This window comes from Pyrus communis, chromosome 15, assembly GCF_041283825.1.
Source record: "Pyrus communis isolate YQ-2024b chromosome 15, ASM4128382v1, whole genome shotgun sequence".
In the NCBI taxonomy this organism is placed as follows: Eukaryota; Viridiplantae; Streptophyta; class Magnoliopsida; order Rosales; family Rosaceae; genus Pyrus; species Pyrus communis.
Genome location: NC_142579.1, coordinates 32,197,870 through 32,225,434, shown reverse-complemented (window position 1 = coordinate 32,225,434; position 27,565 = coordinate 32,197,870). Strand labels below are relative to the sequence as shown.

The window sequence follows — 27,565 nt, the reverse complement described above, 5'->3', positions numbered from 1 at the left end:
ATCAATTTTTTTTCATGGTATCATAGTCATGTTGCCAACGTGTTGAGCCCCATGGGCAACATGCTCTCGTGAATTCAATATGTGTTGTCCACATTTTAAGATTAGATAACCATACATCTAAGGACAATGTTGAGAGTCCAAATATCCCACCCAAGAATTCAAGCACCTTGCACATCTTTATAAGAAGTTGAATTGTATTATATATTGTCGATTAGTTGTACAGTAAAACATCAACTTCAGTGCTATTTAAATTTGTCTCTCTCAGCCACACTTCTAGAAAATGAATAGAAGAAACATCAGACCAATGTTTCAGTTAAAACTTTTTATTCCAAGTTTTGATTTTAAGGGCACTAAACGTGGAAATAATTCAGCAAATTTTTCTTAATTAGAACGTGAGAAGACGACTTCTAGAAGCGCATATATATTACGAATCTTTCTTTGTTTGGTCGGGCATCATTGTCATATTGTATTTCGTGAGCAGTGATGAGCAGGGCATCAATTTGTTATTCTTCACAACCTTCCTACCAAACCCCCCCTCTTTAATTTAATGATTTGCCAGAGTTTTCCAACTAGGCGGCTTCTAGGGCTCAAACAATTTGTATATGAAACTAGCCTTGTTTAAGTGGTTCTGTAATATTGAATTCATTTGATTCCCCAGGCCTCTAGGCATAGCAATTTTTTATGGAAGTTTTAACGAAAAATCCGTGGTACTGTTAACTTTAACAAAAAAACCATATTTTTACACTAAAAAATCAATCATGGTACTATTCACTTTACCCTTTATTTTGTCTTTATCATTAAAACTCAAAGTTTTCAAGTCATTTTTATTAATTTTCTTTTTTTTTAAATTCCATTAAATTGATATCTCTGCTATTTCTAAAATAAGCAAGTTATTTCTAATTTATTTTTAAGTAATTCGTTAATTAATTTGCATCAACTTGAATCTTAAATTTCTTAGCTTAATTATGAGCTTAACACAATTCCGCTTAATTAAAGACTATATCCAGTACCATAATCCTTTTAAAGTACAAATGTCCGAGCCTTTACTTGTGAGGTGTCAAATAATGCACCCATGATGATGCTACAACAAGTTTAATAATTCTGATCACCAATTAGTCAATAACCGTTGAGCCTCGCACTGTAGCAAAACAAAGAAAACGAAAAAGAAAAAGAAAGAATTGGAGCAGAAGAGGATCGGTAGAATAGTACGTACTGACTGCTCGAGCTGAAGATCGGAAGCACGCTAACAAATGTAGCAGCCTAAGATGGGTGGAGCGCTGCCAATCAGCGGAGATCCCGCCTTCCCATGACACCAAATTATTTTTCAATCATTCATTCATGATGAAATATGACAAATATCATGAGTTTAGTTTATTTTTCAACCTTTCATTCATGATGAAATATGACAAATATCATGAGTTTAGTTTATTTTTCAATCCAAGAAAAAGTTAGAGTTCGCGTGTGCAGAATTTGGAGACATATATCAACATTTCAACTCTGATGGCCTGTTGTCTGACTTGCACATCGTATTTGTTGATGCTAACTAAATCATTCTCTTATACTATTTTCATTTAAGAATAAATGTATATGTGTCAGATTCTGTTTATTCTTCAATACCGTTTTGGGTGATTTTGGTATCCATGGAAAGCTCTTGACGAGTCCTACATCTATGTAGTGTTAGATTTCCATTTTCTTTTCCATTTTCCAAGGTCGAAGCCACAAAGTGCCGAGGGTTTTCTGGTGAGTTTTCTCATTTTATAGTGATTCCGACAATGATTACTGTCTATCACCACCACTGATAGACTCCCCTCAACCCCTGGAGCAAGGTCCAAACATTGGATGTGGCGTTGGAGTTCGTTTTGGCGATGAATCGAGGAACACCCATTTCTAAGGTTTCCGGCGGGTTTTTATGAAATTGAGACACTTCCCGTCCGAATTGGACTTGGCCACATGTATGAAAATTGCTCCCCTCATTGACATATACTTTCCTGTAAAATTTGGTAATTTTTGGAAATTGTTGAATTTTCCGGCGAGTTGGGGCGGCCGACCGCCATCAACAATGGTGCGGGCGGCGGCGCTTTGCCCAGTGGGCCGACGATGCCTTTCTAAGTCCAATTAGATGTCTTAAATTTGTATTTGATATTCGTATGACGTGGTTTGATTATTTGAACCTAATTTCATTATGATACATTACTTGATCAAAATATGAATTGACGATCCGATCGTCGGATCGCGATTAAATTTTAGTATGTTGTTCTAGAGGCATAATGTGTATTTTAGAAGATTACGGATCCAAAATCCGATGTGCGGATCATCCGGATCAAATTATGTAGGGATGTGGACCCCACCGTTGATCGAGAGTTGACTATTGGTCAACATGTCTCGAATCATTCATACAACTAAAATTAGTATTACTAGAGACTCAGTGAGGCTTTGCGGTCTTGTCTCGGTGAGTGACTTTAATATATGTGATATGGTTTTCGTATATTAGTATCCTTTGTGTATATGACTTGGTTTTATAAATGTGTTTTCTGTTAAAATGTGATTATTTTATAATTGATCATCGATCTATTTTTATTAAATATGATTTGACTCATGGATTGGAAATACTTGTGAAAAAAAGTGATTTGAAATGCATATTGAAAAGTTTGTTAAACCTGAGGGCTAGTAGAGGACCGTTACCTTAGTGTCACAGGGTTAGGTGACACCGAGTTTGCACCATGTAGTAGTGGTATATGGATGGTCCTGCTTGGTTAATCTGCTTTGGGGGACCATACTATTTATGGATCGGGCTTGGTTAATCAGCGTTGGGCGATCCTTATGGCCATTTACACTTAGGGGTGATCATGCTTGGTTAATCCGCATTGGGTGATCACTGCCTAACAGTTTTGTAGGTGTGACTCTGCTTGGTTAATCCGCGTTGGGGACTCACTACCTACTTGGTTATCTTGACCCTGCTTGGTTAATCCGCGTTGGGGGACCATACTATTTATGGATCGCGCTTGGTTAATCTACGTTGGGCGATCCTTATGGCCATGTATACTTAGAAGTGATCATGCTTGGTTAATTCGGGTTGGGTGATCACTTCCTAACAGCTGTAGGAGTGACTCTGCTTGGTTAATCCGCGTTGGGGGGTCACTGCCTACTTGGTTACTTTCTCAAGGGTGGCTCTGCTTGGTTAATCCGCTTTGGGGGGCCACTTCCCTGTTTGATTACTTATGTAGGCTTCGGCTGAACTGTGTCCCTCTAGCCCTAGTTTTAATATACATGTGAACACTAGTTTTTAAGAATCTTGTGGTTTGAATTAGAAAAACCGTTGGATGTCTGGGTGACTCCTACAGAGTTTTCAGCGACTTGATTATGATTCCATAAAGCATGATTCTATACTTGATGTTTATAGATTGTGATCGATGGTCTGTTGTAATTGAATATCACATACTTGTATTATTGTCACTCACCCGAGCTTCGCAGCTTATTCGAGTGTTTGATTTGCCCAGTGTGCCATCTCCTTGATGTAGGCATGATTGTATATATGACAGGCCTGGGTAGATTACGAGAAGCAGCTTCGTATTTTAGTTCCGTTGAGTGGTCCGGAACCCAAGATTGTTCGATTCCGTTGAGTGGTCTAGAATCCTTGCTCTTGCTTATTTCCATAAGGTTAGTCTAGAACCTTAGATTCGAGTGAGTGGGAATTACCCCTAATAGACGTTGTGTATATAAATTAGAATTACCATATTTATTACTCATAATCAAGGTAGGGAATTATATAGAGTTCCTTAGTTAAATTTGTGAAATGATAAGTTATCGCATTGATTGATTAACATAAATAAATGCTAAGATCATGCATTTTTTATTCATGAATTTATTAATTAACGGGATTGCAAAATGACTTTGGATATGGATGTCATTATTATGATTATTTTAGTTGATCAATATGGCTTGAGAAGAATATTGTGCTTCGTCATTGGTTCTTTGCCATATTGCATGGTTTGCATTGTGATATATTGTTGAGACATAGTGATTTATGTGATGGATGTTTGAGTGTAGTGAAATGATGAACTACGAATGACTTGATCCCTATTAAGGATATATAGGCAGTCTAACTGGAGGTTAGATGCAACCATAAAGTGTACAAAAATTACTACGCAATTTGAGGCATGGCATGTGCTTGGTACATATCTCGGAGGCGGGTATGTTAGATATATCGTTATTTGATGACGTCATTGTCGATCCTAGATTTATGTCGGGATCAGAGCATGACATGTTATCTTTAGAGATTGCTTGATTTCATGTTGTCAAATAGTTATGAATTTTCATATTAAGTGTGTCAATATTTTGTCACAGTAATTTAATTAGATGTGATAAGTTGATGTGTTTATACTTTTGAAATATAATTTTTCACACAATTTCTACTATGGTAGCAACGCGCAGGCAAAACTTTATAGTTGGAAGCTAAAGCCTATAATTAATTAGCTGTGTATACGAATGCAATAGTGTGTGCAACATGTGTCTATAGTGATGGGTCAATGAGGTACCTAGCGTCAGTATTAGTTATGTCGAAAATGTAAAACCTAATTAAATAATGATATCTTCTGAACTATGGCATTTTGTTTTTGTTTTTGTTTTTGTTTTTGTAGAAAACAGAAATTAAAGTGCTGTTCTTGGCATTGCCTCATCGCAAACAGAAAAGTTAATTTGTGATTGCTGTTCTTGGCATTGCCTGATTGCATATAATTTTATTCAGGTGACAAGTGATCTAAATCCACCAAATACTTGAGATTAACAAATTAGTCATTGATTTGAACAAAAAAAAAAAAAAAATTAGTTATTGGTACTTACGTACTACGTAGTTGTTTCCTGTAAATCCTTGGCACGCATCAGGCCATCAGCAGGAAATTGTTAGGAGTAATGTTTAGGCTGTTAATTAAGACTGTGACAAGTTGAGAGTTTTATTATTCGTTCTGCTAGGAGAAGGATATGATTGGTTTTATTTTCATATATACAATTTACATTATCTTTCTAATAAAGATAGTATCCACATATGTTGGTGTGTTCTATCTCTATTAGAAATGTTGGTGGGTTCACAGAGATTTCAATTCATGCTCTTGCATTTGACGTTTGTCTATTGTATATTCCGTTTGAGTTACTATAAGAGATGTATAATTAGCCAGTAAACATAGAGCAATAATTTTATCCAGGTCAAGACATTAATTGTTGATGATTATTTTCTTCATAGGAACAATTTTGGTAAAATTTGATGATTATATTATTTTCTTATCAATTAGTACCTGTTCTCTGTGACATCCCACATCGCCTAGGAAAGTGATCCTTAAATGTATATTCTCATCCCTACCAAGCACGAGGCCTTTTGGGAGCTCACTGGCTTCGGGTTCCGTGGGAACTCCGAAGTTAAGCGAGAAGGGGGCTAGAGCAATCCCATGATGGATGACCCACTGGGAAGTTGCTCGTGAGTTCCCAAAAACAAAACCGTGAGGGAATGGTAAGCCCAAAGCGGACAATATCGTGCTATGGTGGTGGAGCGGGCCCGGGAAGTGATCCGCCTCGGGCCGGGATGTGACAATTTGGTATCAGAGCCAATCCCTGGCCGGAAATGTGCCGACGAGGACGTCGGGCCCCTAAGGGGGGTGGATTGTGACATCCCACATCGCCCAGGGAAGTGATCCTTAAATGTATATTCTCATCCCTACCTAGCACGAGGCCTTTTGGGAGCTCACTGGCTTCGGGTTCCGTGGGAACTCCGAAGTTAAGCGAGAAGAGGGTTAGAGCAATCCCATGATGGGTGACCCACTGGGAAGTTGCTCGTGAGTTCCCAAAAACAAAACCGTGAGGGAATGGTAAGCCCAAAGCGGACAATATCGTGCTATGGTGGTGGAGCGGGCCCGAGAAGTGATCCGCCCCAAGCCGGGATGTGACATTCTCACTATCTTATTGTAATATATACTGCAAGCCAAATCCCTATTGGATTGTCCAATCCTTAAGTCGTTTTTTTTTTTTTCTTTTTTTCTTTTTAGGCAGAACTCAGGTTTGAAGTTGGAATGAGTGACTTAGGGTTGGGCTAAAAAACCGAAAATCCAAAATCGAAAAAAATGAGGCCTTTCACCGAACCGAAACAAAAAAAACGAAACAAAAAATAATTGAACCGAAATGAAAAGACTGAACCAAAAGCTATTAGTTCGGTTACGGTTTTAGATGTCAAAAAACCAAACCAAACCGAACAGAATAAATATAAATTAATATCTTTTTTAATTATTTCGGTTGGGTATAATTTATAAGTCCAATTTCAAGTATTAGTCTATTATATAAACTTACATAGGCCCAAATTTAAGCCCAAACCCATAAAACATTTGAAAGCCTTATTTCCTAAGGAAAACCCTAGATTCTCCCCCCTTATTTTTCCTACATGCCACTTCTCTGAATCTCTCTCATTGTCCTTCATCGTTCTCTATCTGTCTCGGTAATGCTAGAGAGACTAAATTTTGAAAACTAAAAAATATAGAAGTTGATGATTAATTTATTACTTAAACGTTGATAAATGTGCTCCATTCCTATTAGAGACACATCATTTAGTTTGCAAATTTAGTTTGTTGGATTCATCTCCATTTTTTTGTTTTTATTATAAATAAAGTAATCAATTTTCAATTTAATTATATATAAAAAAAAAACCGAACTGAAACCGGATCCAACCATAAAAAATTGAACTGAAAATAAACTGAATTGAATAAAACCAATAAAAAATCGAACCGAACCGAATCCACTCCTATAGTAACTTGATTCACAGATATTGAAGAGCATTAAAAATCCCTTCACAAAATAACCCAGGAAAAAAAAAAAAAAAACCAAGAGTGGACTTATAAATCAATTATAATTCATTATTTTGTTTTGTGAATCACACCATACATTCATTATTTGGAGTCGCACTACATGAACAGAGTAGAAGGTACCTGTAGTTATTAGTAACTAATAAAGGTAAGGTAAATGATAAGGTAAGGTATGAAATTATCACAGAAAAACTAACAGAAAAATTAGTTACTTAACAAAAAAACTAACAGAAAAATTGACAGAGGTATGACATTGTCACAAATTCGTAAGATGCGGTATGACATTGTCAATTTTAAAAGACGAGGTATGAAACTGTCGTGACCCCAATAGTTGAGGTAGTTTTTTTGTACTTTACCCATTTTTTTTTAAATTTTACTTTTATTTATTATTTTAATATTTAAAAATATTAAATAATTTTTTTAGTTTTTAATAATATTTTATTAATTTTTTAATAGAAAGTGGTCCTCGTCTCTTGCCACGTCAGCATTTAATAGAAAAACTAACAGAAAAATTGACGGAGGTATGACATTGTCACAAATTCGTAAGATGCAGTATGACATTGTCAATTTTAAAAGATAAGGTATGAAACTGTCGTAACCCTAAGAGTTGAGGTAGTTTTTTGTACTTTACCCAAAATATTTGGTAAAAATAAAATATATTGCTTATTTTAAAAGTAATGACATTCAAACATCAGCTTTTAAAAGCAGCATGTAGGTTGTTTTTAAAAACTACTTTAATAAAAAGAGGAGTTGTGCCTTTAGAATATTTTTAATTCCTGTAATATACTCATTAATTTTAAGCAATGATTTATCCTTCTAGACACTGTTTTTACACTGCTTTTCATACTCACGATACTTTTAAAAATACAATTTATCAAACACTCAACTGATTATTCTTAAAACACAACATAAGTAATTTATTAAAAAAGCACATCAATCCCAAACTGGCTCTGAGTAACTTTATTCACCAGAAATATTGAAGATCACTACAACATGACAAAGAACAAAAGATCAAATATCCCTTCACAAAATAACCCAGGAAAAAGGACCAATAGTGGACTTATAAATCAATCATAATTCATTATTTTATTTTGTGAATCACACCATACATTCATTATTTCGAGTCGCACTACATGAACAGAGTACAAAGTACCTGTAGTTATTAGTAACTAAGGACCAAGGTAATAATAATATTACTGATCTTTCCTCTTGGCATACAGCTAGTAGCCAATTGACCCAAATAGCTTCTTGAAACCGTTTTCTTTCTTGGACACAAATTTAACCGCAGCAGATTTTTGAGCAGCAATTTGGCTTTGTCCATCACTTGAAGTAGGACTTGGAGAAGGAGAAAAAGTGGGAGAAAAGGAAAGGGCAATCTTTTGGCCTTTGGAGCTATGGCCGGCGAAGGTGCAGGTCAAGTAATATCTACCAACATCAAGAAACTGATATTCTCCTGGTGCTTGGAATACATATAAGGGATCCGTCGTGTTGCACGAGTCAAAGTCCTCCTTGGTTCAAAGCCAAGTCGCTTTCTCCTACCGCAAAGTTAAAGGCTACAATACAAATGCCAAAACAAGATTAATTAATCATTATACTTCAGGTTATATAATGGTAATACTAAGATTATACTTAATAACACATAATAACATTTTCGAACAATATTAAAAATGCACATAATAACATTTATTGGTGTAAGAAAATCATCATTCAAATTAAAGAGGACAAATACCCTTTTTTATGAGTACCATAGACTAACCCATTATTTTTAGGAAATTAAACAAAATAGGGAAATTAAATTTCTGGGAAATAGCAAGCTTACTTAGAATATCGTCAACTACTAAGCTATGCTTGGCTGCCCATGCTTCATAGGTGGCAGCGCCACCGGGAGGAATTGTCCAACCCAACTCGTCTCTGACGGTATATTTTGCAGCTTCTACATGTCGCATGAGCACCGATGTTGCTGCTGCCACTGCTATAACAAGGGCCATCACATTCATGGTTTTGATCATCTTAGATCAATTCTTGTACGTCTTTGTGTTGTGTTCTTGTGCAGGAAGTTTGTAGTGCGGTTTTTTATGCAATGAAGTTCTGAATTTATAGAGAAAAATACCTCTTGGATTTTAGGAAGCGTTTGAGCGAGACCTGCTAAATTCCTCAAAGAGACGAGTTTTATGCAATGTGTATCACATCAGGAAACAAGCTAAATTAACCGGGCGGCCTTGGCGATGTTACCTAACATAATAGTTTCAACAAAACAAATTAGTTGTCAGTATCGCGATCAGTTGTTTCTGGTAATTAAGCCCAGCACTAATAAGCTCACATTAGTAAGGTTTATATGCAAAATATAATTAGCTAGTAAGCATAGTGCAAATAATTTTGTTTAGGTGATCTGAATTCTATGAGTTCCTTAAATAAAGTGCACCAAATACTTGAGTTTAACAAATTTGGCATTAAACACACCAGAAGATGCTAGCTTCGAGCCACGAATATTTATATGTACCAGATTTTTTATTTTATTAAGGAGATGAGAGGATTCGAAACTATTACAATAGTTTAAGAGACGGAGAAATTTCAAATCTGAAATTCATGAGTAGAAACCCAATACCCTATCCATTAAGATATTGTTGATCTCTTTCTTTTACGAAGTCTTTACTTGTTTCCTTCAAACACTTTCAAAACAAGTATTGTTGCTGCCCATCGGGAATTTACAAATATGTGTGTACGTTTTTTGTTTGAGAAAAAATAGGGTCCCAAAAAAGGTTCTTGTAAAATTTGATACATGTTATAAACTTTTTATTTAAGTGTGATTATGTAAATCTTAGATTAGATTTTTTTTCTAGTTATTCTTCACTATTATGACTTGTATTCCTTGAAGGAGAATGATTTATTCTTTCCCTTATTTCTATAAATAAAGGCATGAAAATAACACATCATCTACACAATTATGCAAACACATCTCTCTCTCTAAGAATAACTATATAGCTTTTTATGTAAGAGTTTTTCTATTTAAACATCATCTCTCATCTAACTAATTTCACCCTAATTTCTATTTACACCCCATTAAAGATTTTAAATTTAAACATTCTCTAGGTTCACCACATTTGTTCCAAACATACCCTATATAAACACCGCCATACCTGATTCTGATTTGGCTGAAACTCTGATTCCGTTGAATGTCATATATGCTAGTGGGAAAAGTTTGAATTTTAATTTTAAACTAGGATTGATTCTACCTCACAGTAACAAAACCCTTTTTTTTGTGATAGAGCAAAACCAATTGACGAATATTTCCACCTGCAAATCCTACAGAGAGAGAGAGAGAGAGAGAGAGAGAGAGAGAGAGAGATGAAAGAAGTTCTATCATAGAACGGTAGTGGTATAATATATCTGAACGTGTGAATTACTGTGTATTCGTATGTATTTTATCATCTCCTCAACACCAATACTACACCCGCAAAAACACCACCAAAAGTGTAATAACCCGTCCCGGAATTTACGTAAAAAAATGGGTATTTTTGTATCTTCACTAAGTTCGGAGGATGCCTTTCTTTTTAAAATTATTTTTGAGTCGTGAGCCCAAGGGGCCCACCCCCGGATTCTGTCCCCCCGAGCCTCTCATTTCTTTCTTCACTCTCAGTCTCTCTTCTCTCTTTCTTTATCTCTGTCTTTCTCTCCCTCTCGGTGCTCCTTCCTCCGACAAGAACACACACACACACACACCCATGCCCACACCTATAACTCTTTTCTAACCCCGTGGTTGTGTTTTGGACGTCAAACCACGAAGAAAACCACCTCGGAGGCATTTCCCAGTTTTCCGACGAGCACCGCCCCTTTCGAGGCAATTTCCGGCCAAACCACGGCGAGTTGGCCGGCGTGCGAGGTATCAATCTCTTCGTCTCGCTGATTACTACAACTTTCCTTTTTGTTTCACCTAATTTCATTGAGTATTGAAGAAGTTATGCTTATTTGAATCTTACCCAGTTCCGGCGGATACCCGTGGCTTCCAGGATGTTTTCCGGCCAACTCCGACCACGATGACGGGAACCAAGGGTATATTTCGATTCCTTACCTTCGGGGCTTCAATTTGGTATATTGAATGACATGTTTTGGTTGAGTTTTGAGCTCCAACGGAGCTTGGGAATTCTCCGGCCGAATTCCGGCGTCCTTCTCCGGCGCACCCAGGCCTTCGGGCCGTTCTTCACCCTCACACGGGCCTTAGGCCGGTTTGGTCTCTGGCCCAAAACCCAAAACATTTTCCTTTTTATTTTTATTTTGTTTCATTTTAAAAACCCAAAGGCCTTAGGGCCTTGGTTGTAGCCCAAACCCATTTCCCTTGTAAATTAGGCCTTAGGGCCGTGTGAACCAAGCCCAAAACCTAATTGGGCCATTGGGCCGTGAGGTTAAAGCCCAAACTCAACCCACCTAAAACCTAAACCCAATTATCCTAACCCAAACCCTTTAGGCCCAAACCCGGATCCAACCCAAAGCCCAAAACCCTAACCCAAAACCCATTGACCCGTGACCCTGACCCGTTTGACCCGTTGACCCGGACCCGGTCAACGGTCAGCTTTGACTTTGACCGATCAACGGTCAACGTTGACCGTTGACTTTTTGGGTTTTCATGCGGGACCCCTCCTAGGCTAATTTCGAAGTCCTGAACCCGTTTCCGATGTCCGTTTTCCCAAATTCAATCGTTTGAGTAGAGTTTGACTAAGTGTACCCTTTATGTGTTTAGGGGCGTTTAATTGTGGCGTTTTCGTCTTCGCTAGTGGCGTGGCGTTTCCGTCTTCGCTAGTGGCGTGGCTTTCCGACGGCGAAGTACTGTGAGTGGACCCCTTCTGAAAATGCATGTTTTAATGGTAGAATTGCATACACAGAAAAGCATGACTTTACGATTATGTTTTATGAAACGTTTTGAGATAACATGCTTACTAAGGCTAGTTTGAATTATTACTATTTTTCCTATAACCTATGTTCTTATAGAATATCTGATGGATGACGATATTATATTTAGAACATGTTTAGAACACTTCTTTATAGTATAGATGATGGATGACTTTATACTATGAAGTTGATTTTCAATATATGTATGTTCACTGGTTTTGTACTTACCTAATGGTCCTTTCCGCTACAGGACGTAGGGATAGATCCGGTCCGTCCCGGGCGACGGTTTGGTGTTGGCATAGGGCCTGGAGTGTGTTTTCCTGTGACTGTCTGCTCAGAGACGGGGAGCCGGTAAGGGGCCTGAAGTGCATTTTCCTCTGACTGTGTGCTCAGAGACGGGGAGCCGGCATGGGGCCTGAAGTGTTATATTGGACATTCACTAGTGATTACTATTTTATGCGAATGATGATTTGAGACATTGTACGACATGCTAGGTTTCGGAAAACCTATGTTTATCATTATATATGTGTTTTCATAAAACCTGGGGGTTAGTACGTTGATAACTGTTTTATTATATATATATCAACTTGGTCCACTCATGTTTGTTTTGCGCCCCCTTCAGGACTTAGAATCGAGGCATACAATCCCGACGTCCAGACACTTCCGCATCGGCATCTTCGAGTCCTCTCGGTGTAGGACCCACTCCTTGGTTTCATTCAATTTTATATTATTTTCTTTTAGTATTCTAGATTAGAGGTGTGCTCTGAACACGGTCCTTATTTACATATTTATTATTATTTTATATTTATAAGCTTTATTTATCCCTTGTTTTCAGCATTTGCACTCAATAAATGGCTTTCATCACCTTCGGGTGTCGGCCAGCACGTGCCTATCCTGGTATTTGGGGAATATCGGGGTCGGGGCGTGTCAAAAAGACACCCCACCCAACAGCAGCAATTTTATATATGATTCGAAAAGAAATAAAAAAGTAAACGATAGAAGAAGATGAATGATAGAACGGTAGTAGTATGAGATGAATGCGGAGAAAGGTATGAGATGAATGAAGAGGAAGATGAACGGTAGAACAATAGGTTTTTTTTTTTTAATTTTTTTAAAAATTTTTTAATTAAAACTTACAAAAAAAGGTTAAATATATTTAATAATTTCTGTCATGGATTTTTAAATAAGAAGAAGAAGAAGAGTTCGATGTTTCATGGCTTCACAAAAAATAATTGGATTATAAAGCCCCTCAAACAAAAAAATTCCACAACTAGCTGAAAATAATACAAACAAAATGGTAGGAATAGTTTTGTCATAAAAACAAAAAAAAAAAAAATTAACAAAATAGTGGAAGCAGTTTTCTTCCCACTACCTTGCGAGAAACACACGCGTAATGGAAGGAAACTGTAGTCTCAATCAGATCCAACCGCACCAGCAGGAATACAAAGCAGTTTTCTTCCCACTAATTCACTCAAATCCAATCGCACCAGCAACTTTCATGTAAGCACTGATCTTCCTCTCACTCTATCTCAGTTACCCATTTGTTGTTCATCATCTTGCTTCGATTAAGCTATTTGTGACTGGAACCGTCGCCTTCATTGCCATCTTCCCCAGGTACCCAACTTCCCAATTTAAAAAACTAGGGTTCATTTTTGGGGTTTTTTTTTTAGTTTTTAAATTTTTTTTTTTCTGTCTTTAATTTTGGAATGGTGACTATCTTATGCAATGGGTGAGATTGTGTGTGTTAAAAGAGATTGGGCATTTACAGAGCCACGGAAAATCCCCAAGTCCAATTCTGATTTTTCACTCTTTTCATATTTCTTTGTTCCTTGCAGATTCGTGAAAAGGATTGGGACTACAGAGGCGAAGCTCCGAAAAATTCTGTGGATCACAAAAAGGGAGCAGCAGAGTAATTGATCATCGTCTTTTTCCTTCTTCATTTACATGGTTGCACCGCTTGAAAAATTTCTCGTTTGTTGCTTGGACTTTTGATCAGCATATATTTTTTTTATACATATTTTGTTATGGGTAGTTGGTGGAGGGACGTTGGTCTCTCTTTTGTTTATTTGAGTATTGCATGGGATTGGATTGTATTGCACTTGGTTTGATGTTGTTTAGGTCGGTAATGCAGGGATAGAAGAAACAAAGAGGCCTAGATACACGGAAGGAAGAAACCGCCATTCTTCTTCAAATTTGGATCACAAGAAGTGAGCAACAGAGTAATTGATCATGGTCTTTTATCTTCTTGTTCAATTTTCCCATTTCATTTTTAATATTTTTCAGTTCTCACTCTTCCCGGAGATTACATCTACAGGTCCCTCTTCACAAGATCCCAGCACGTTTCTTTTCACCTCCACTTCTCCATTACCCTTTCGAATTTCTCCAATTTTATTTTTTTGTCATTTTGTTCCTGGGTTGGATTCTTTAGTTTGATTTTAGTGCTGCATTTTTTGTTCTTTTGGGTTTAGTCTCACCTTTTTATAAAACCCAATTGTAAGATAGTTCCTATGTTTGTGCTTTGTATTTTCAACTGTATTATGACATGGATTTGTATCAAGTTTGCGAATTTTGATGTGAGGTTTTTTCTAAGTTGCTCAATTGTGAGTTGAGGTTCTGCATGTGGAGCTTCTTATGTATGTACCCTTTTTGAGCTGTAAAGCTACATGATTAATCAATTTTAGGTGTGTTGATAAGCAGGTTTCTGCTTATTTCTGTTTTCTTATTGATAATTCGGTTTACTTTTGAAATACTGTGTATGTTTACATTGAAATACTATGTATGCAGATTGGCACAAACAGTGGCAATACTATGATTTTGGCCCGAAAGCAGTACCTCCTCTGATTTGTCTTCCTGGAACAGCAGGGACAACTAATGTCTGCTACAAGTAGATCATGTCATTGTCCATGAAGGTAGTTGGCTGGCCTTCATGTAATCTTCATTGTATGTATCACATAAGTCTTTGCATTACTAATATCAATTCCTCGTCTACATTCTGCTCATTTCTTTTTCGTTAAATAGGCTTTGGTGCAGTGAATTAGTGGAGCATTCAAATAGAAATACAAACAGAATTACTGCATTACTAAGGTATCTCCCTCATTTCATTACTAAGGTATTTATATTTGTCATTCTTAATTTCGTTAAATGGTAGACAATCGCACAACATGTTTAATATTTACTTTGAATGCTGTCAAAGGCATCACCTTTTTATGCCTACTGTCTTAATTTTGGTTATGGTGGTATATGTTTGGCTCCCTCCTATTAGTTTGTGCTTTTTGAGCTGTAAAGCTACATGATTAATCAATTTTAGGTGTGTTGATGAGCAGGTTTCTGCTTATTTCTGTTTTCTTATTGATAATTGGGTTTACTTTTGAAATACCATGGATGTTTACATTGAAATACTGTGTGTGCAGATTGGCACGAAGCAGTGTCGATACTATGATTTTGGCCCGAAAACAGTACCTCCTCCTATGATATTAGATTAATTATTTTTAGTTGATTAATTGTTGTAGTGGTTGGTTTTTGATATGGGAAGGTGTTGCATGGAATGATGAGGAGGAGCATAAGCTGTTTTTGGTGGATTAACTTCATACTTAATCATTTGATCATATGAAAACATGGGATCTTCACAAGTGATAACATGACCAGGGCTGTTCTTTCATATATAAACGGTGCAATCTGGTAAATAAGTCAATCTTTTCATTTTCTTTGTTTCTTTGAATGTGCAGAAGGATAAAGATTTGGATGAAAGCATTTTTGCCCAAAGCACTTATGGCTTAGGTAATCATTTTTGTCCTCTATTCAATATCTATTCTTACATGATTATTATAATTTTGTGTATTTTGGGTTGTGAATGTTCATATTATAAATCTCAATTATAAGAAGTTTGACTTCATTTTTACGTTTGTAATTGGTTTCTTTTTCTCCCCAGTTGCGTGAAACTTCACTGTATAATTTATGTTGCTTAGATCTATATATTGAAAATTTGCATACACACCAAAGGCTTCATATATGTTTCCTGCCAGTTGGATCCCATCAAACCAAACTCTGATCATGGTCTTTGCACATAACATGGAAGTTTAGTTTGTTTCCCACAATCCACAACACAACTCCACTGAAAATCAACTTCAACATCAGTTACCACTAAATCCGAATTTGCATTAAAAAAAAAACATAAAATAAAATTCCTCCCCATCCCCAAGTACAAAAAGCACCGCAAACATCATATTTTACTGCTCTCCCACATTTTATTTCACCTTTGTTCTACATTTTGGTAAAAAAATCTTTTCCTTTATTAACGCTGTCCTTCAGCAAACAAAGTAACTCATGAGTATGTGCTTTGTCCTCTACAACAATACATTGAGGTCTTCACATCATCATGATCCTTTGCCCAACATAAGCCTTAGTGAATTGACCAATGAAAACATTATGAGCTTTCCCAAGTAATAAATTCCCAAGTTAATTGATTTTAAAATACAGGGAAAAGGAAAATAAGTTATATTGTACATGCTTCATGCTTGCGAAGGCAATGTTAGAGAATACCGTAATAGGCATTGCTATGTGTGAGAGAGTATCCACATCAACAGTTTCAAATTTTTTGTTTCTAGTTATGTGCAGCCATCTTCCAGATTTCATCCCTCACCACCATACTTGGTATCATACTTTCTGAAACATATACATTGACAATTACAATGGAAAAAAAACTAATACAACACACATTTAGAGGCGCGTAACGCCCGTGATGCAAAAATGCATCTCGCATGCACATTAGTGCGTGCAGAGATGCTAGTAATACTTGGATTCCTCCAATAGTAGTTGAACTCATTCTCTCACTTACAAATAACGTACAAATAACGTATCTTAACCATAAAAATTTCATAACTGAAACCATTCAATTTCTTCATTTTCATTTGATGATTATCCTTATAAAAGAATCATTTGAAATGTATATCATTTGGTCATTTGAATGTATCAAATAGATGATAGTTCATCATTAACATTAACATGCTACTTGGTGCTTACAATATTGATTTATTTGATACATTTGAATGCCTAAACGATCTCTAATTCGAATGATTTTTAGTAGGTATGATCTCCATTGAAGATTAAGAAATAGAATTGTTCTGATTATGATATATATATATATATATATATATATATATATATATATATATATATATTACAAAGTAGAGTAGTGTTTCATTCATGATCAACACAAACAATCACAAGTGTCAATTGGGTACATTGCTACAGTAACCAACAAATTGATTTGGAGTGAATTTTCTTGTTAGGCAGATGTTTGAAACTAGAATGCATACGTATAATATTGAATCATCACAAGGGAATCTTTTGATGAGCATTGAAACACTACCCAGAAAAATGTTTTATTCTGTTACAAAATAATTAATCCACGAAAAAAAAAATGCCAAGACATATGTGCACTTGATACAACTACAAAATACCAAGTACCTCTTGTTATTCGTAAATATTATTATTCCTCTTGGCATATAATTAACTTTTTTTTGGTAAAGGGCATATAATTAACTAGGACCCAAGTTTTATATAGTTATAAAGGAATTAGAGGGACTTCATCATCACAGGCAGTAATTTCTTGAGCCCTTGACCTTTCTTGGAAACAAATTTGACTGCATTAGCATGTTGAGCAGCAGTTTTTTCACTTGGATATGAAGATGGACTTGGAGAAGGAGAAAAAGCGGGAGCAATATAAAGAGCAATCTTTTGACCTTTGGTGCAGTGGCCGGCGAAGGTGCAGGTCAAATAATATGTGTCCGACTGAACAAACTGAAACTCTCCGCCTTCTTGGAATACAAATAAGGGGTTGTCCGTGTTGCAGGCGTCGTAATCCTTCTTGGTTACTATAGCCAAGTCTTGTTCTCCAACTTTAAAGTTGAAGTCTGCACAAACAAATCATATCATCAATATCATCATCATGCATGATCATTATCATCATAACCGTCATCATCATGATCAGTTACGGACCGGTTGGATAACAATATTTGTGAAAAATAAAGACTGAAATTAGTTACTAAACAAGTTTTCAATTAAAAAAAAATACAAAAAATTAAAACTAAAAACGAAATGATTATCAAACGGTTCCTAAAAGTAAATAATAAGCGGAAAGTAAAGAAACTTACTTATAAAATCAGTAACGGACAAGTTATGCTTGGCAGCCCATGCTTCGTACGTAGCAGCGCCACCAGGAGGAATAGTCCAACCCAACTCATCTCCCACTGTATATTCTCCAGCTTCTGCTCCAAGTAGCAATGTTGTGGCAATCACTGCTAGAACAAGGACAACCACATTACTCACATTCATGAGTTTAACCATCTTTTAATTCTCGTGTTCGTGTTGTTTCTTGTACAAAGGAATTTACAGTGCGGTATTGGGATGTTGGAGGTCTGAATTTATACTGGGGAGACTTCTCGGATTTTAGGAAGCGGTTGAGGGCGGCCGGCCAAAATGCGTTGAGTATGACATCCGGCAATTGCAAGGTAGCTGCCCTATGCGAGGTGCAGTACAAATCACTAATTAACTGGTACGTACGTCCGAATATCCGTATAGGGATATTTCAATGAGCAGGTGTCGATGTTAATTATGTTTGGACTAGAAACATTTTTTGTGAATGTTGAGTTGTATATAAAACACTAACCTGCAGGGCATGGCATTGCTGATTCCCTAGCAAAGAATTGTGACAGATATAACATTGGCCACCTCATTCAATTAAGAAATAGGGCATTTTAAATGGTAATTTTGGGTCAGTTGTCGACCCTTTATGTTCCCAATTTTATAAGTTCAGGTCCAATAACTTATAAAAATGAGGCTGAAATAGAAAAGTTGAACACTAACGCATAAGCTAATCAAAGGTCGAAGAGTACTTCTTTTAAATTAACTCCAAATTACCACAATTTGCATGTAAATGTCCATTTTTATCATAAAAATTCTAGTTTAGACAGTGGTCATCGATATTTTATCATCATAGATCCATGAGGAATATGAACATGATTTGATTCCTCGCCTAAGTAAAAAATTCTTCTAGAGAAGCAATTCAAAATGCATAGAAGCCATGTTCTTCATACATACATATATATATATATATATTAATGGTCCCCCTCTAATATATATGATAACTCAAATTCTCTTAATTTTTTAATTAGAGCATAAATTGGGTAGCAATGTATATAGATATTGACCCTAATGTCAAAACTATAATTTGGGAAATAATAATTTTATTTAGACACACAAAACTAACACACTTTCTTGTACAGACAGACCTTATCAATAATTTTTAGGATCCATCTATATTAGAAAGTGTCGGTAAGTGTTTCAATTATGTGTTTTAAAAAATATTAACCAAGAAAGTGAAGAAGGTTGGCATTTAAGCCGATAGATAGTTCTAATTGCTGTGAAAAAATAATCTACTAATGCTCAAGCCCAAGTCAAGATGATTGAGTTGACCAAGTGCATTAAGGCACGTATTCCCTGAATAATGTTTGGAACTTTGGGTTAAGTATCACCGCAGACAATTGTAATTTCTCTGTTGCATATATGGAGTATAAACAACACAAAAGATCAAATTAAAATCATCATGAATATTGGATCGATGGAAGTCTTGTTGAAAATACAGTATGAAGCATTGAACTCGCAATGTTGAGATAAAATTAACACTCGATACTCAAGAACACGAGTACTAGAAGAGGTAGAAAAGAGCAATGGGAATGGACACGAAAACAGTAGAAAAAGTAGAAGCAAGGGAAGAAGCGTCAGAAGGAGGAGGCGCCGTCGTGGTTGGTGGTGACGTAGGAGTCTCAGTGTCAGAAGGAAGAGGAGGCGTTGTGGTTGGTGGCGACACAGGAGCCGTAGTGTCAGACGGAGGAGGGGCAGGGCTATGAGAAGGTGGTGGGGCAGGGCTAGCTGTCACTTTGATGCTCAACTTCTGACCATCGTTACAGTGGCCGGAGATGGTGCAGATGAAGTAGTAATCGCCGGTTTCGTTGAGGTTGTAACTGGCAGGTCCTTGGTTTAGTACGCCCAAGAGATCGGTGGTGCTGCATTCATCATACGCTTTCTTTGTAAGTGTGGCTACATCATGTCGTCCAGTTACGAACTGGAACACTGCCAAAAAACACCAAATTAAGATCATATTGCATTTGTACGAATAGTAAAAAGTAGCATTTTCACACTTCTGTTTCAGTCATCTGCACTTCAACTGCATATTTTACGATTTCTCGGCTCTCACAAGAGCAGTACAAGAAACTAAAGAATGAGTGTTGAAATCACTAGCCTTAAACCGTCAGCTCGTTTAACAACTATTTCATCAAGCCAATTTTTCAAAAAGTCACCAAAGTAGCTTTTAATTTTTGGTTTTCAAAACATAAAAATGAAATGGTTATCACACGACTCATAAACTAATCAGAAAAGGTAAATAAAAAAAGGTAAAGTTTTGGGTTACCTAGAGTGTCGCCAACTTTGAAGGTGTGATTAGCAGCCCAGGAAGAATAAGTGTTGGAATCAACAATGTTGGTCCAACCAAGATCATCACCAACTGTGTATGATTCAGCTTCTGCTCTTTCTATGACCAGTGCTGCTGCCGCTAACACAACAAAAACTGTCACATAACCAAGCATTTTGTGCGCCATCTCTCCAACTCTCTGGGATCTGTGTTCACAGGTTGCCCCCGCTTATCAAGCTACCTGTTTGGTGTGTTTTGGCATTTCTGCTTCTCTTTTCAATATATAGACATAGAGAGGGACAAACCTTGCTTGCACCATTTGGCAATTGGATGGTGGTTGCAAAGGGGTTGTTAATATGACATTATCAGCATGTGAAGCCAAAGTCAATGATTGGAACCATGTGGGAAAAGTCAACGATAATCATATGGGAGACTTTGAGGCATATAAATTTATTGGGAAGAACTCTTACCATGCTGAAATTGTAATAATAACTTGTTTTATAAAACGCAAATTAGTATTATCTTGTGACAGTAAAGGGTAAATCTTCAATTGTCTGGATTACTAGGTAGTTCGGCTTTACATGCATTAGATTGACAAGTAAGCAAAAATAGTATTTTCTCAATTACATTCCAACTGTTTATTCCTTATACTATTGAGTAGTCCGGACTATTAAAAAAATTAAACAATATGATCTTAACATTAAAATAACTTCTCCAACTCCATCTTTATGTTTTTAATCTTAGCATTACGTGTCTTTCAGTTAATACTTCACAAGGGCGAAGCCACTCATGGACCAAGGTGGGCACTAGCTTAGTGAACAATTTGAGGAAACGAAATTTTTGGTGCTAATTCTTGTAAGTTCATCTACGTAGTGAAAATTAGCCCACCCCAAACAACTAAAAATGGGACCACCAACTTAACAGCTCATATTAGAGGGGAGAAAAAATTATAGCCGCCTTCTTACGTGAAAATTCCCTACTCCGATCTTTGTTAATTACTAATTACATGTTGGTTGAGAATCAAATGGGAGACCTTGAAGGGTAGGCAAAATTTGTTTTATTACAGATAGATGTGTGTGAGACCAAATCAATAAGAATCTTGTATTGCCACCCTCCCTATAATATGAGCCAATGTATATACTCCCCTTGAGCATATTAAATTTGCAATGTTTATCTCCTCCTTTTGCGTGACTCATTTGTTGGCAACTTTATATTATTTTGTCATAATTAATTTTGTATGACTTTTTCCTTTCCAGACAAGCAGATTTTTAATTACTACTACTATATTTTAATATGTCGTGGCTGCCATTACTGTTTTGATTAATACGACGAACATTATGATCACGAATGAACAGCGGAAGTCTTCCTTGTAATCCACAATGAGTGACAAAATTTTCTCCTGCTTTGATTAACACGAACACATTGACAGAAATAAACCATTTTTCTTCTCATGCACACATTGACAGAAATAAACAACTGTCTGTAGAAGGAGAAAATAAACAGTTCTTCTGTCATAAAATGTAAACCCCAAGAAACTTTGAGGTAATGGAAGAATAGTGATTTGTAAGAAGCAAAACTGATATACATTTCCTCATAAGTATATATACTTAATAAGCAGTAGCTAGCTGCTAGCACATAGTTTACGAAACTTAAGAATCGGTTCTGTTATGGCGTTTGTACTTTGAAGGAGATGATAGTCGAGCTCTGAACTCCGACTGCTGCTGCCCGCTTCGCTCAATCATTACCTAAAAACAGAAGCAATGCTGCAGAAGAAATTGATAGTATCAAGAATTGCAACCGAGGCCAACCTTGAGCTCCAATGTCCTGTAACATAGCGTACATAAAGAAACCAATGAGACGAGGAAGCTCTTCCAATAATATAGCAACTCAGGTAATAAAAATCGTTTAAACTGTTTAGCAAGATCACAACGGCTGAAATTCAAAAATGTTACACAAGGCAAAAAGCTTTCGTGATGAAAATCTCATAAATTCTTTTATATTTTAGAGGATCACAAAGGCGTACATCTTCATATTGAGGTCAATATCCTACTGTTCAGTTTATTAGGCACCTTTCGTTATGGTGTTTGTACTCCTATTTTCAATTCTAAACCCAAATGCTTTTATGTTTCCTATGCATCTAATCTAACCCTATTTCTAAAGGCAAAGACAAAAACATTGCAATGACAATCTAAGGAAAAGCAATGGAATTTGAATTTAAATCATTGTTTCTTCAAACCATATTTCATTTAGTTTTAGGGAAAACCCAAAACAAGCAACCCAATCTTCAAGACATTAGCATTCAAATGATTTAGTTTATTGGAGGTAAGAAAATTTGTACCTTTGAAGATAACCGCAACGAATCTGCAGATGATGTTACGAGTCCACGATACCCAATATCATATGCAATCGTCCCATCAGGCTTGAACAGTCCAAAATTTCTCTCAGAAGTTGGTCCCGGTTTCAAGTCTTCATTAAAAATGGCAAAAATGTATGCCTTCACTACAAACTTTGGCCGCATAGGGGTCCCCTTTTTCTTTGCTAGCCTTTTACGTAGATTATAATTGTATGTCCTTGCATTATTTACAGTTGCGGCAGCTTCACTGTCATCTCCACGTGAAGCCCATCCTGTCTCTGTAATAATAACTTCCATCTTTTTGAACCCAGCATCTTCCAATGCTGCATAGGCTGCATCAATCTGAGCATCGAGCATGTTATCATAATGAAGGTCAGTTTTTGGATCGTAAATTCCTTGAGTTTTCTGGAACAGAGCATAATTAATATCAATATTCTCCGGATCACTCATGTAGGCAAGGAATGGGTAAGCATTTAAACAGAAGGGAGACCCGATTTCTGAGAAGAACTCCAAAAGCGGCTTCATGTACTGCTGCTTAATATTATCTTTAAATATACATGAAGAGGGAGGATAAGAATTAGCAAAAACGGCCTGTGAATGTGCAGTAGTAATCTGAACTACATCAGTTAATCCTAGCTTCTTTATCGCATTATAGATGTTTTTGACTGCACCCAAAAGAGCTGCCCACAATTCATAATCAACCCCACCTAAAACTTCATTACCCACAGCAATCCCGCAGATATGTGTGTCAGGAAGGAACGCCTGCACATTCTCTTTAACCCAATCCATTGCATGATCTTCATTGGCACTCATGTCTTTCAGGTACCCATTTGGAAGCCCTACCACTAACTCAAGCCCAGTCCCGCTAAAAGCCTTGAGAACACTGTGATCAGCATCATATATCCTGACATTCTTTATCTTTGCTGCTCTGAGAAGAGTAGCAACTTTATCAGGAGAAGGGATGTTATCTGCAATTCTTCCGTAATTTATTCCATATGCTCCAGTGAATGCTTCCACCGCCACAGAGGCTGGGAAATAACAGAGACAGCATCACCAATCATGTGGTCATGTGGTAATGAAAAACGATGAAAAAGTATTAAGTTCCATGTTTTACACTAAAACTAATATAACTATTTAGTGTAGTAAACCACGCAGGTATTTACAGAACCAATTTCGGCATATTACACTATAGTTTTTTGAAAGCACACCACTTTAAATGGAACCATTAAACTGAAAATTTTCAGTTTTTCCTGAAACGATAAAAATAGTAGATTTTACTCTAGTTTTCTTCTTCAAGATTCTAACAAATTGTAAGGACTGTACGTATCATGTGCATTTAACTTTGAAAAGGAGAAGTACACCAACTGGGAAATTATCAGATTGCCCATAACCGCTACTAGTTGATGAGAAGCTTCAATACATAATACAACTAATGAAAAGGTCATCTACCAGTCCCTCTAAATAGTTTAGAAAAAAATTGTTAATAAATAAGACATCTTTTGCCAACCTGTATAATAAAGAAAAAAAACAAAGGGTAAAATATGGCAGTGAGCCACAGAAACGTTGATCTTGTACATAATCCCCCACCACAGATGATGATATATATACGAAATAAGCCGAAGACTTCCATTAATATGTTTCAAGTTGTCATGCTATCAAATCAATACAAGAACAAGGCTTTACAATATTGTTTGTTTTCTTAATTATGAAACAAATTAAAAACAAACAAAAAAAGAGAAACCCAGAAGTTTGAATATTTTTCACTGAGGAAACTACAAAAAACAACTTCAGATAACCAATAAAGGAGAAAGCCAATCAATCCTCACTTACAATAGACCCAGATATAGACCCAATTTTCAAGATTTACCAATCTTTCCAACAGAAAGCAATCGATACAATAAGAACCTATCATCGAGCAATCGAAGTCAAGAATCACCAAAATACTCAAACCGAATTTCCAAAGATAAAACTTTTCCACTATAAACAATCACACACACACACACACACACACACACACACTCTACTGTTCTATAGTCATCCAATTCATCAAATTGCAGCAGATAACGGTCAAAAATCAATACCAACTCCACAATTCAATTAAAAATCAACAATCTATGATCAAATTCAAACCAAAGAAAGAAATTTACCAATCGGAGGGAAGAACACCAGGAAGACGAGAACAAACTGAGCAAAAAACCAGAAGCTTTTCATGGTCCCAGAAAAAAAAACCAGCAAGAAAAGATTCAAGCTTTGGCAAAGATCCAAAAGTAGAGACCCTTCAAACAAAAACCCTTCAAATTCAATGCAGTGCTTCTTCTTCCTCTGGCATGCCATAAGACATCAATGCCTATATACCCTTTACTCTTTTCCCTCCATCCTTGCCTTCCTCTTGCAGAAAGGAAGCTCCTTTGATGAGGAAAGTAAGATTGGAGAAGGAGAAGATGAACAGAACGGGGGTTTTGGCGATCGTTTTGGGAGGATCAAAGAGGAAAGGGGTTGGGTTATGGGGCTTTTTGCTGCTTTTATCGAGTTCCCTGACAGTGTAGGAGTGTTTGCTTGCGACTGTTGCTCTAATTGGTTTGGTTTTTTTTGGTTTTCTGGTTGCCACTTGGTTTGGGCGGAATTTTGCTTCACTACTTTTCTGCTCCCAGTTGAGAAAAGTTAGATTAGGGCAGAAAAGTTAGATTAGGGAGGTTAAAATTTTAAATTAAAATTTTACGAATTAAATAATGTAGATATTAATGATTAGATTATTAGTTTATTAATGTGCTTAATTTTTTTGTGATATATTATTTAATTTATAAATTTGGTATAAAAATTGAGTTTCTCTAGTATTATATATTGAAACATGAGAGGATGTCACGTTAGAATCAACTTGTTTGTTTGTGCAATCTTACACGCTTGCTTTAAGAAAAGTTTTACTTGAGTATGATGTGGTAAGTTACTTATTATGCAATTTAGTAATGATAAACACATCGAATTATATTGATAATTAATGATAAGACATTTTGATTGTTAATAATGTGTTCATATAGCTACTTAGTATTACGGTGTAGTAGTACTCATGTTTACTTATAAGTGAGAGGTTTTAAGTTTAATTATTGCCAAAAACGAATTCGAACCATGTTTTTATTAGCTTATTGTGGAGTTAAACTGATCTCCCTTAGTGTAAAAAATCGGTTTTAAAAAATAAAATAAAATAATGCATCTGTATATTTCTTAATATTGAATGATCAAATCAGTCACTGGTTAGACGGGTTTCTCATAGGATGATCCTATTTACCCAACTAATCAACTTAATCAGCCTTTTCTTTGTAAGGTTTTACTTATACAAGAAACATGGCTTATCCTTCTTCCCCTCGTAGACCCACAACACCGACCTTGGTCGTCAGAAGAATCAGCACCATGCATAATCAGTGGCATTGGTGACAAGACTCATTTTAAATCTTAATTTAAATATTTTCTGGTAATCTAGTTGAGAAAATAATTGGATGTAAACAAAATCAATCACCCATTGATGAATGATAGTTTTAGTCAATGGGTTAGGTCTATAGTACGTTGGAGTTGTTTGGCAAAGAAAACTAAGGATATATATCAACACAATGAAATTGATAGGTAAGTAATATTAACACTTCAAAATTTTCGTTTTACGCTCGTTATTCTAACCCTGGGAGAGAGTTCGACTCAACAATTGAGCATTGATGAACAGTGATGTCCAGAAAAAACATGAATGATTTAAAAGTGACATAATAGGACAAATAAAAGGAAAAGAAAAGGTTTATTCATTGATTTCTATGATCGAACGGCAATTATAAGTTAAGAACTTTTTAAAGGCGCGTCGAAAATCATCTGTCCCATATTGGAACATGTGTGAGAGAAGATATCCTTTTCGGATCTCTTCTTCACGTATGGGACCAGTACTCTTGTCCTTTGGTCATGTATATTGAAGAAATTTTTATTGTATTAGGAACACAGGTGATCATCACGTGTCATTATATATATAAGTGGAGAGATTTTATTTTTATGAAGTTATTAATTTTTTAACACAAATATCTCATTATTTGTATAGTGACACAGGTGTACCACCCCGTGTTCTTAGCACACTAAAGATTTTCTCTGCATATTGTTGCGTAGCTCAATTACATGTGGGAAGAAAACGAAATATTGAAGAACATTTGGCGGTTTGATCACCATCTTGTTTTCAATTTCTGTTTTCAAATTTAAAAAAAAAACTAAAAATTGAAATCTTTTTTGATAATTAATTCTTTAGTGTGCATTTAGACTGTTTTCTATTTGGCTTTTATCCTTATGTTATTGCATGTTCTTTATCGAAACAGAAAACTTCCCCTGTAAGTTTTCAATTGTATTAACTGAATAATGGATTGTACACTGTGAAGATATATATAGGCTTTGCCTATTTACATAAATACCCCTAATTGCCTTAGCTAATCTCATAACTACTCTAACTAATCACAACCATTCGCACAACTAATTACATTTAGCTTTAACACACTCTTTAAAAGTAATTGAAATGGATGACTTGTCATTCTCCCTAATACACCCCCTCAAGCGAGAAGGGGAATCAGAATTGGTTCCAATTGGAAGCTGGGAACACATATAGGTGAATCTGCTTTTAGAGAGGGACTTGGTGTGAAGATCAGCTAATTGGTTTTCACTGCAAACAAATTGCACCTTAAGGAGATTAACCAGAACCATTCTCGAATATAGTGGTAGTCTATCTCAACATGCTTTGTGCTAGCATGAAAGACGGGATTACATGCTAAGGATATTGCTAAGATGTTGTCACACCAAAGTATAGGCAGTGTAGGTAGAGGAAAATGAAGATCTCTGAGAATTTTGCAAACCTCAGTGATTTTTGCAGCTGTGTGAGCTAACGAGCGATATTCAGCTTTTGTAGATGACCGAGCAACAATACCTTGTTTCTTGGCACTTCAGCTAATGAGATTATAGTCTAGGAACACACAATAACCATTAGTAGAACGCCTGTCAAATGTGCAGCCA

General features: G+C 36.2%; 3 protein-coding genes, 2 long non-coding RNA genes and 1 pseudogene across 18 annotated transcripts; 2 read left to right on the top strand and 4 right to left on the bottom strand.

The window, feature by feature from the left end:
- Window positions 1–8,059: 8,059 nt before the first annotated feature.
- LOC137742052 (early nodulin-like protein 15) lies at window positions 8,060–8,836 on the bottom strand (annotated as a pseudogene).
- A 1,939-nt stretch (window positions 8,837–10,775) lies between these two features.
- LOC148690873 (uncharacterized) lies at window positions 10,776–12,527 on the top strand. The gene is made up of 3 exons (XR_015956962.1): window positions 10,776–10,889; window positions 11,575–11,662; window positions 12,346–12,527. It is a non-coding gene; the product is annotated as an uncharacterized LOC148690873 (long non-coding RNA).
- Window positions 12,528–13,008: 481 nt separating this feature from the next.
- On the top strand, window positions 13,009–17,693 carry LOC148690872 (uncharacterized). Of its 14 annotated transcripts, none has more exons than XR_015956950.1 (7): window positions 13,009–13,223; window positions 13,559–13,632; window positions 13,855–13,930; window positions 14,508–14,663; window positions 14,742–14,807; window positions 15,449–15,500; window positions 17,387–17,693. It is a non-coding gene; the product is annotated as an uncharacterized LOC148690872 (long non-coding RNA). The 14 variants fall into 14 exon arrangements; XR_015956952.1 differs by having other exon boundaries at window positions 14,314–14,632; XR_015956954.1 differs by having other exon boundaries at window positions 13,010–13,223; window positions 13,855–13,955; window positions 14,508–14,632.
- Window positions 17,205–18,675, bottom strand: LOC137730751 (early nodulin-like protein 15). The gene is made up of 2 exons (XM_068469714.2): window positions 17,876–18,675; window positions 17,205–17,635 (listed from the first exon to the last, which is right to left on the bottom strand). Exons 1-2 carry the CDS (start codon window positions 18,066–18,068, stop codon window positions 17,298–17,300), a joined length of 531 nt encoding a protein of 176 aa, XP_068325815.1. The 5' UTR covers window positions 18,069–18,675; the 3' UTR covers window positions 17,205–17,297.
- Window positions 18,676–19,310: 635 nt separating this feature from the next.
- LOC137731162 (umecyanin-like) lies at window positions 19,311–20,484 on the bottom strand. The gene is made up of 2 exons (XM_068470274.2): window positions 20,191–20,484; window positions 19,311–19,853 (listed from the first exon to the last, which is right to left on the bottom strand). Exons 1-2 carry the CDS (start codon window positions 20,375–20,377, stop codon window positions 19,429–19,431), a joined length of 612 nt encoding a protein of 203 aa, XP_068326375.1. The 5' UTR covers window positions 20,378–20,484; the 3' UTR covers window positions 19,311–19,428.
- A 1,189-nt stretch (window positions 20,485–21,673) lies between these two features.
- On the bottom strand, window positions 21,674–25,276 carry LOC137745535 (glucan endo-1,3-beta-glucosidase 14-like). The gene is made up of 3 exons (XM_068485498.2): window positions 24,691–25,276; window positions 22,529–23,571; window positions 21,674–22,014 (listed from the first exon to the last, which is right to left on the bottom strand). The coding sequence occupies exons 1-3, from the start codon at window positions 24,875–24,877 to the stop codon at window positions 21,925–21,927; spliced, it is 1,320 nt and encodes a 439-aa protein (XP_068341599.1). The 5' UTR covers window positions 24,878–25,276; the 3' UTR covers window positions 21,674–21,924.
- Between the last annotated feature and the right edge of the window lie 2,289 nt (window positions 25,277–27,565).

Coding starts and splice junctions, on each gene's coding strand:
- LOC137730751 (XM_068469714.2), bottom strand. CDS start 18,068: ATGGTTAAACTCATGAATGTGAGTAATGTGGTTGTCCTTGTTCTAGCA. Junction 17,636..17,875: donor GTCCGTTACTGATTTTATAA/GTAAGTTTCTTT, acceptor TTGTTTGTGCAG/ACTTCAACTTTAAAGTTGGA.
- LOC137731162 (XM_068470274.2), bottom strand. CDS start 20,377: ATGGCGCACAAAATGCTTGGTTATGTGACAGTTTTTGTTGTGTTAGCG. Junction 19,854..20,190: donor CAAAGTTGGCGACACTCTAG/GTAACCCAAAAC, acceptor GTTTTTTGGCAG/TGTTCCAGTTCGTAACTGGA.
- LOC137745535 (XM_068485498.2), bottom strand. CDS start 24,877: ATGGCATGCCAGAGGAAGAAGAAGCACTGCATTGAATTTGAAGGGTTT. Junction 23,572..24,690: donor GGTGTTCTTCCCTCCGATTG/GTAAATTTCTTT, acceptor GTTATTTCCCAG/CCTCTGTGGCGGTGGAAGCA. Junction 22,015..22,528: donor CGTTGCGGTTATCTTCAAAG/GTACAAATTTTC, acceptor GCTATGTTACAG/GACATTGGAGCTCAAGGTTG.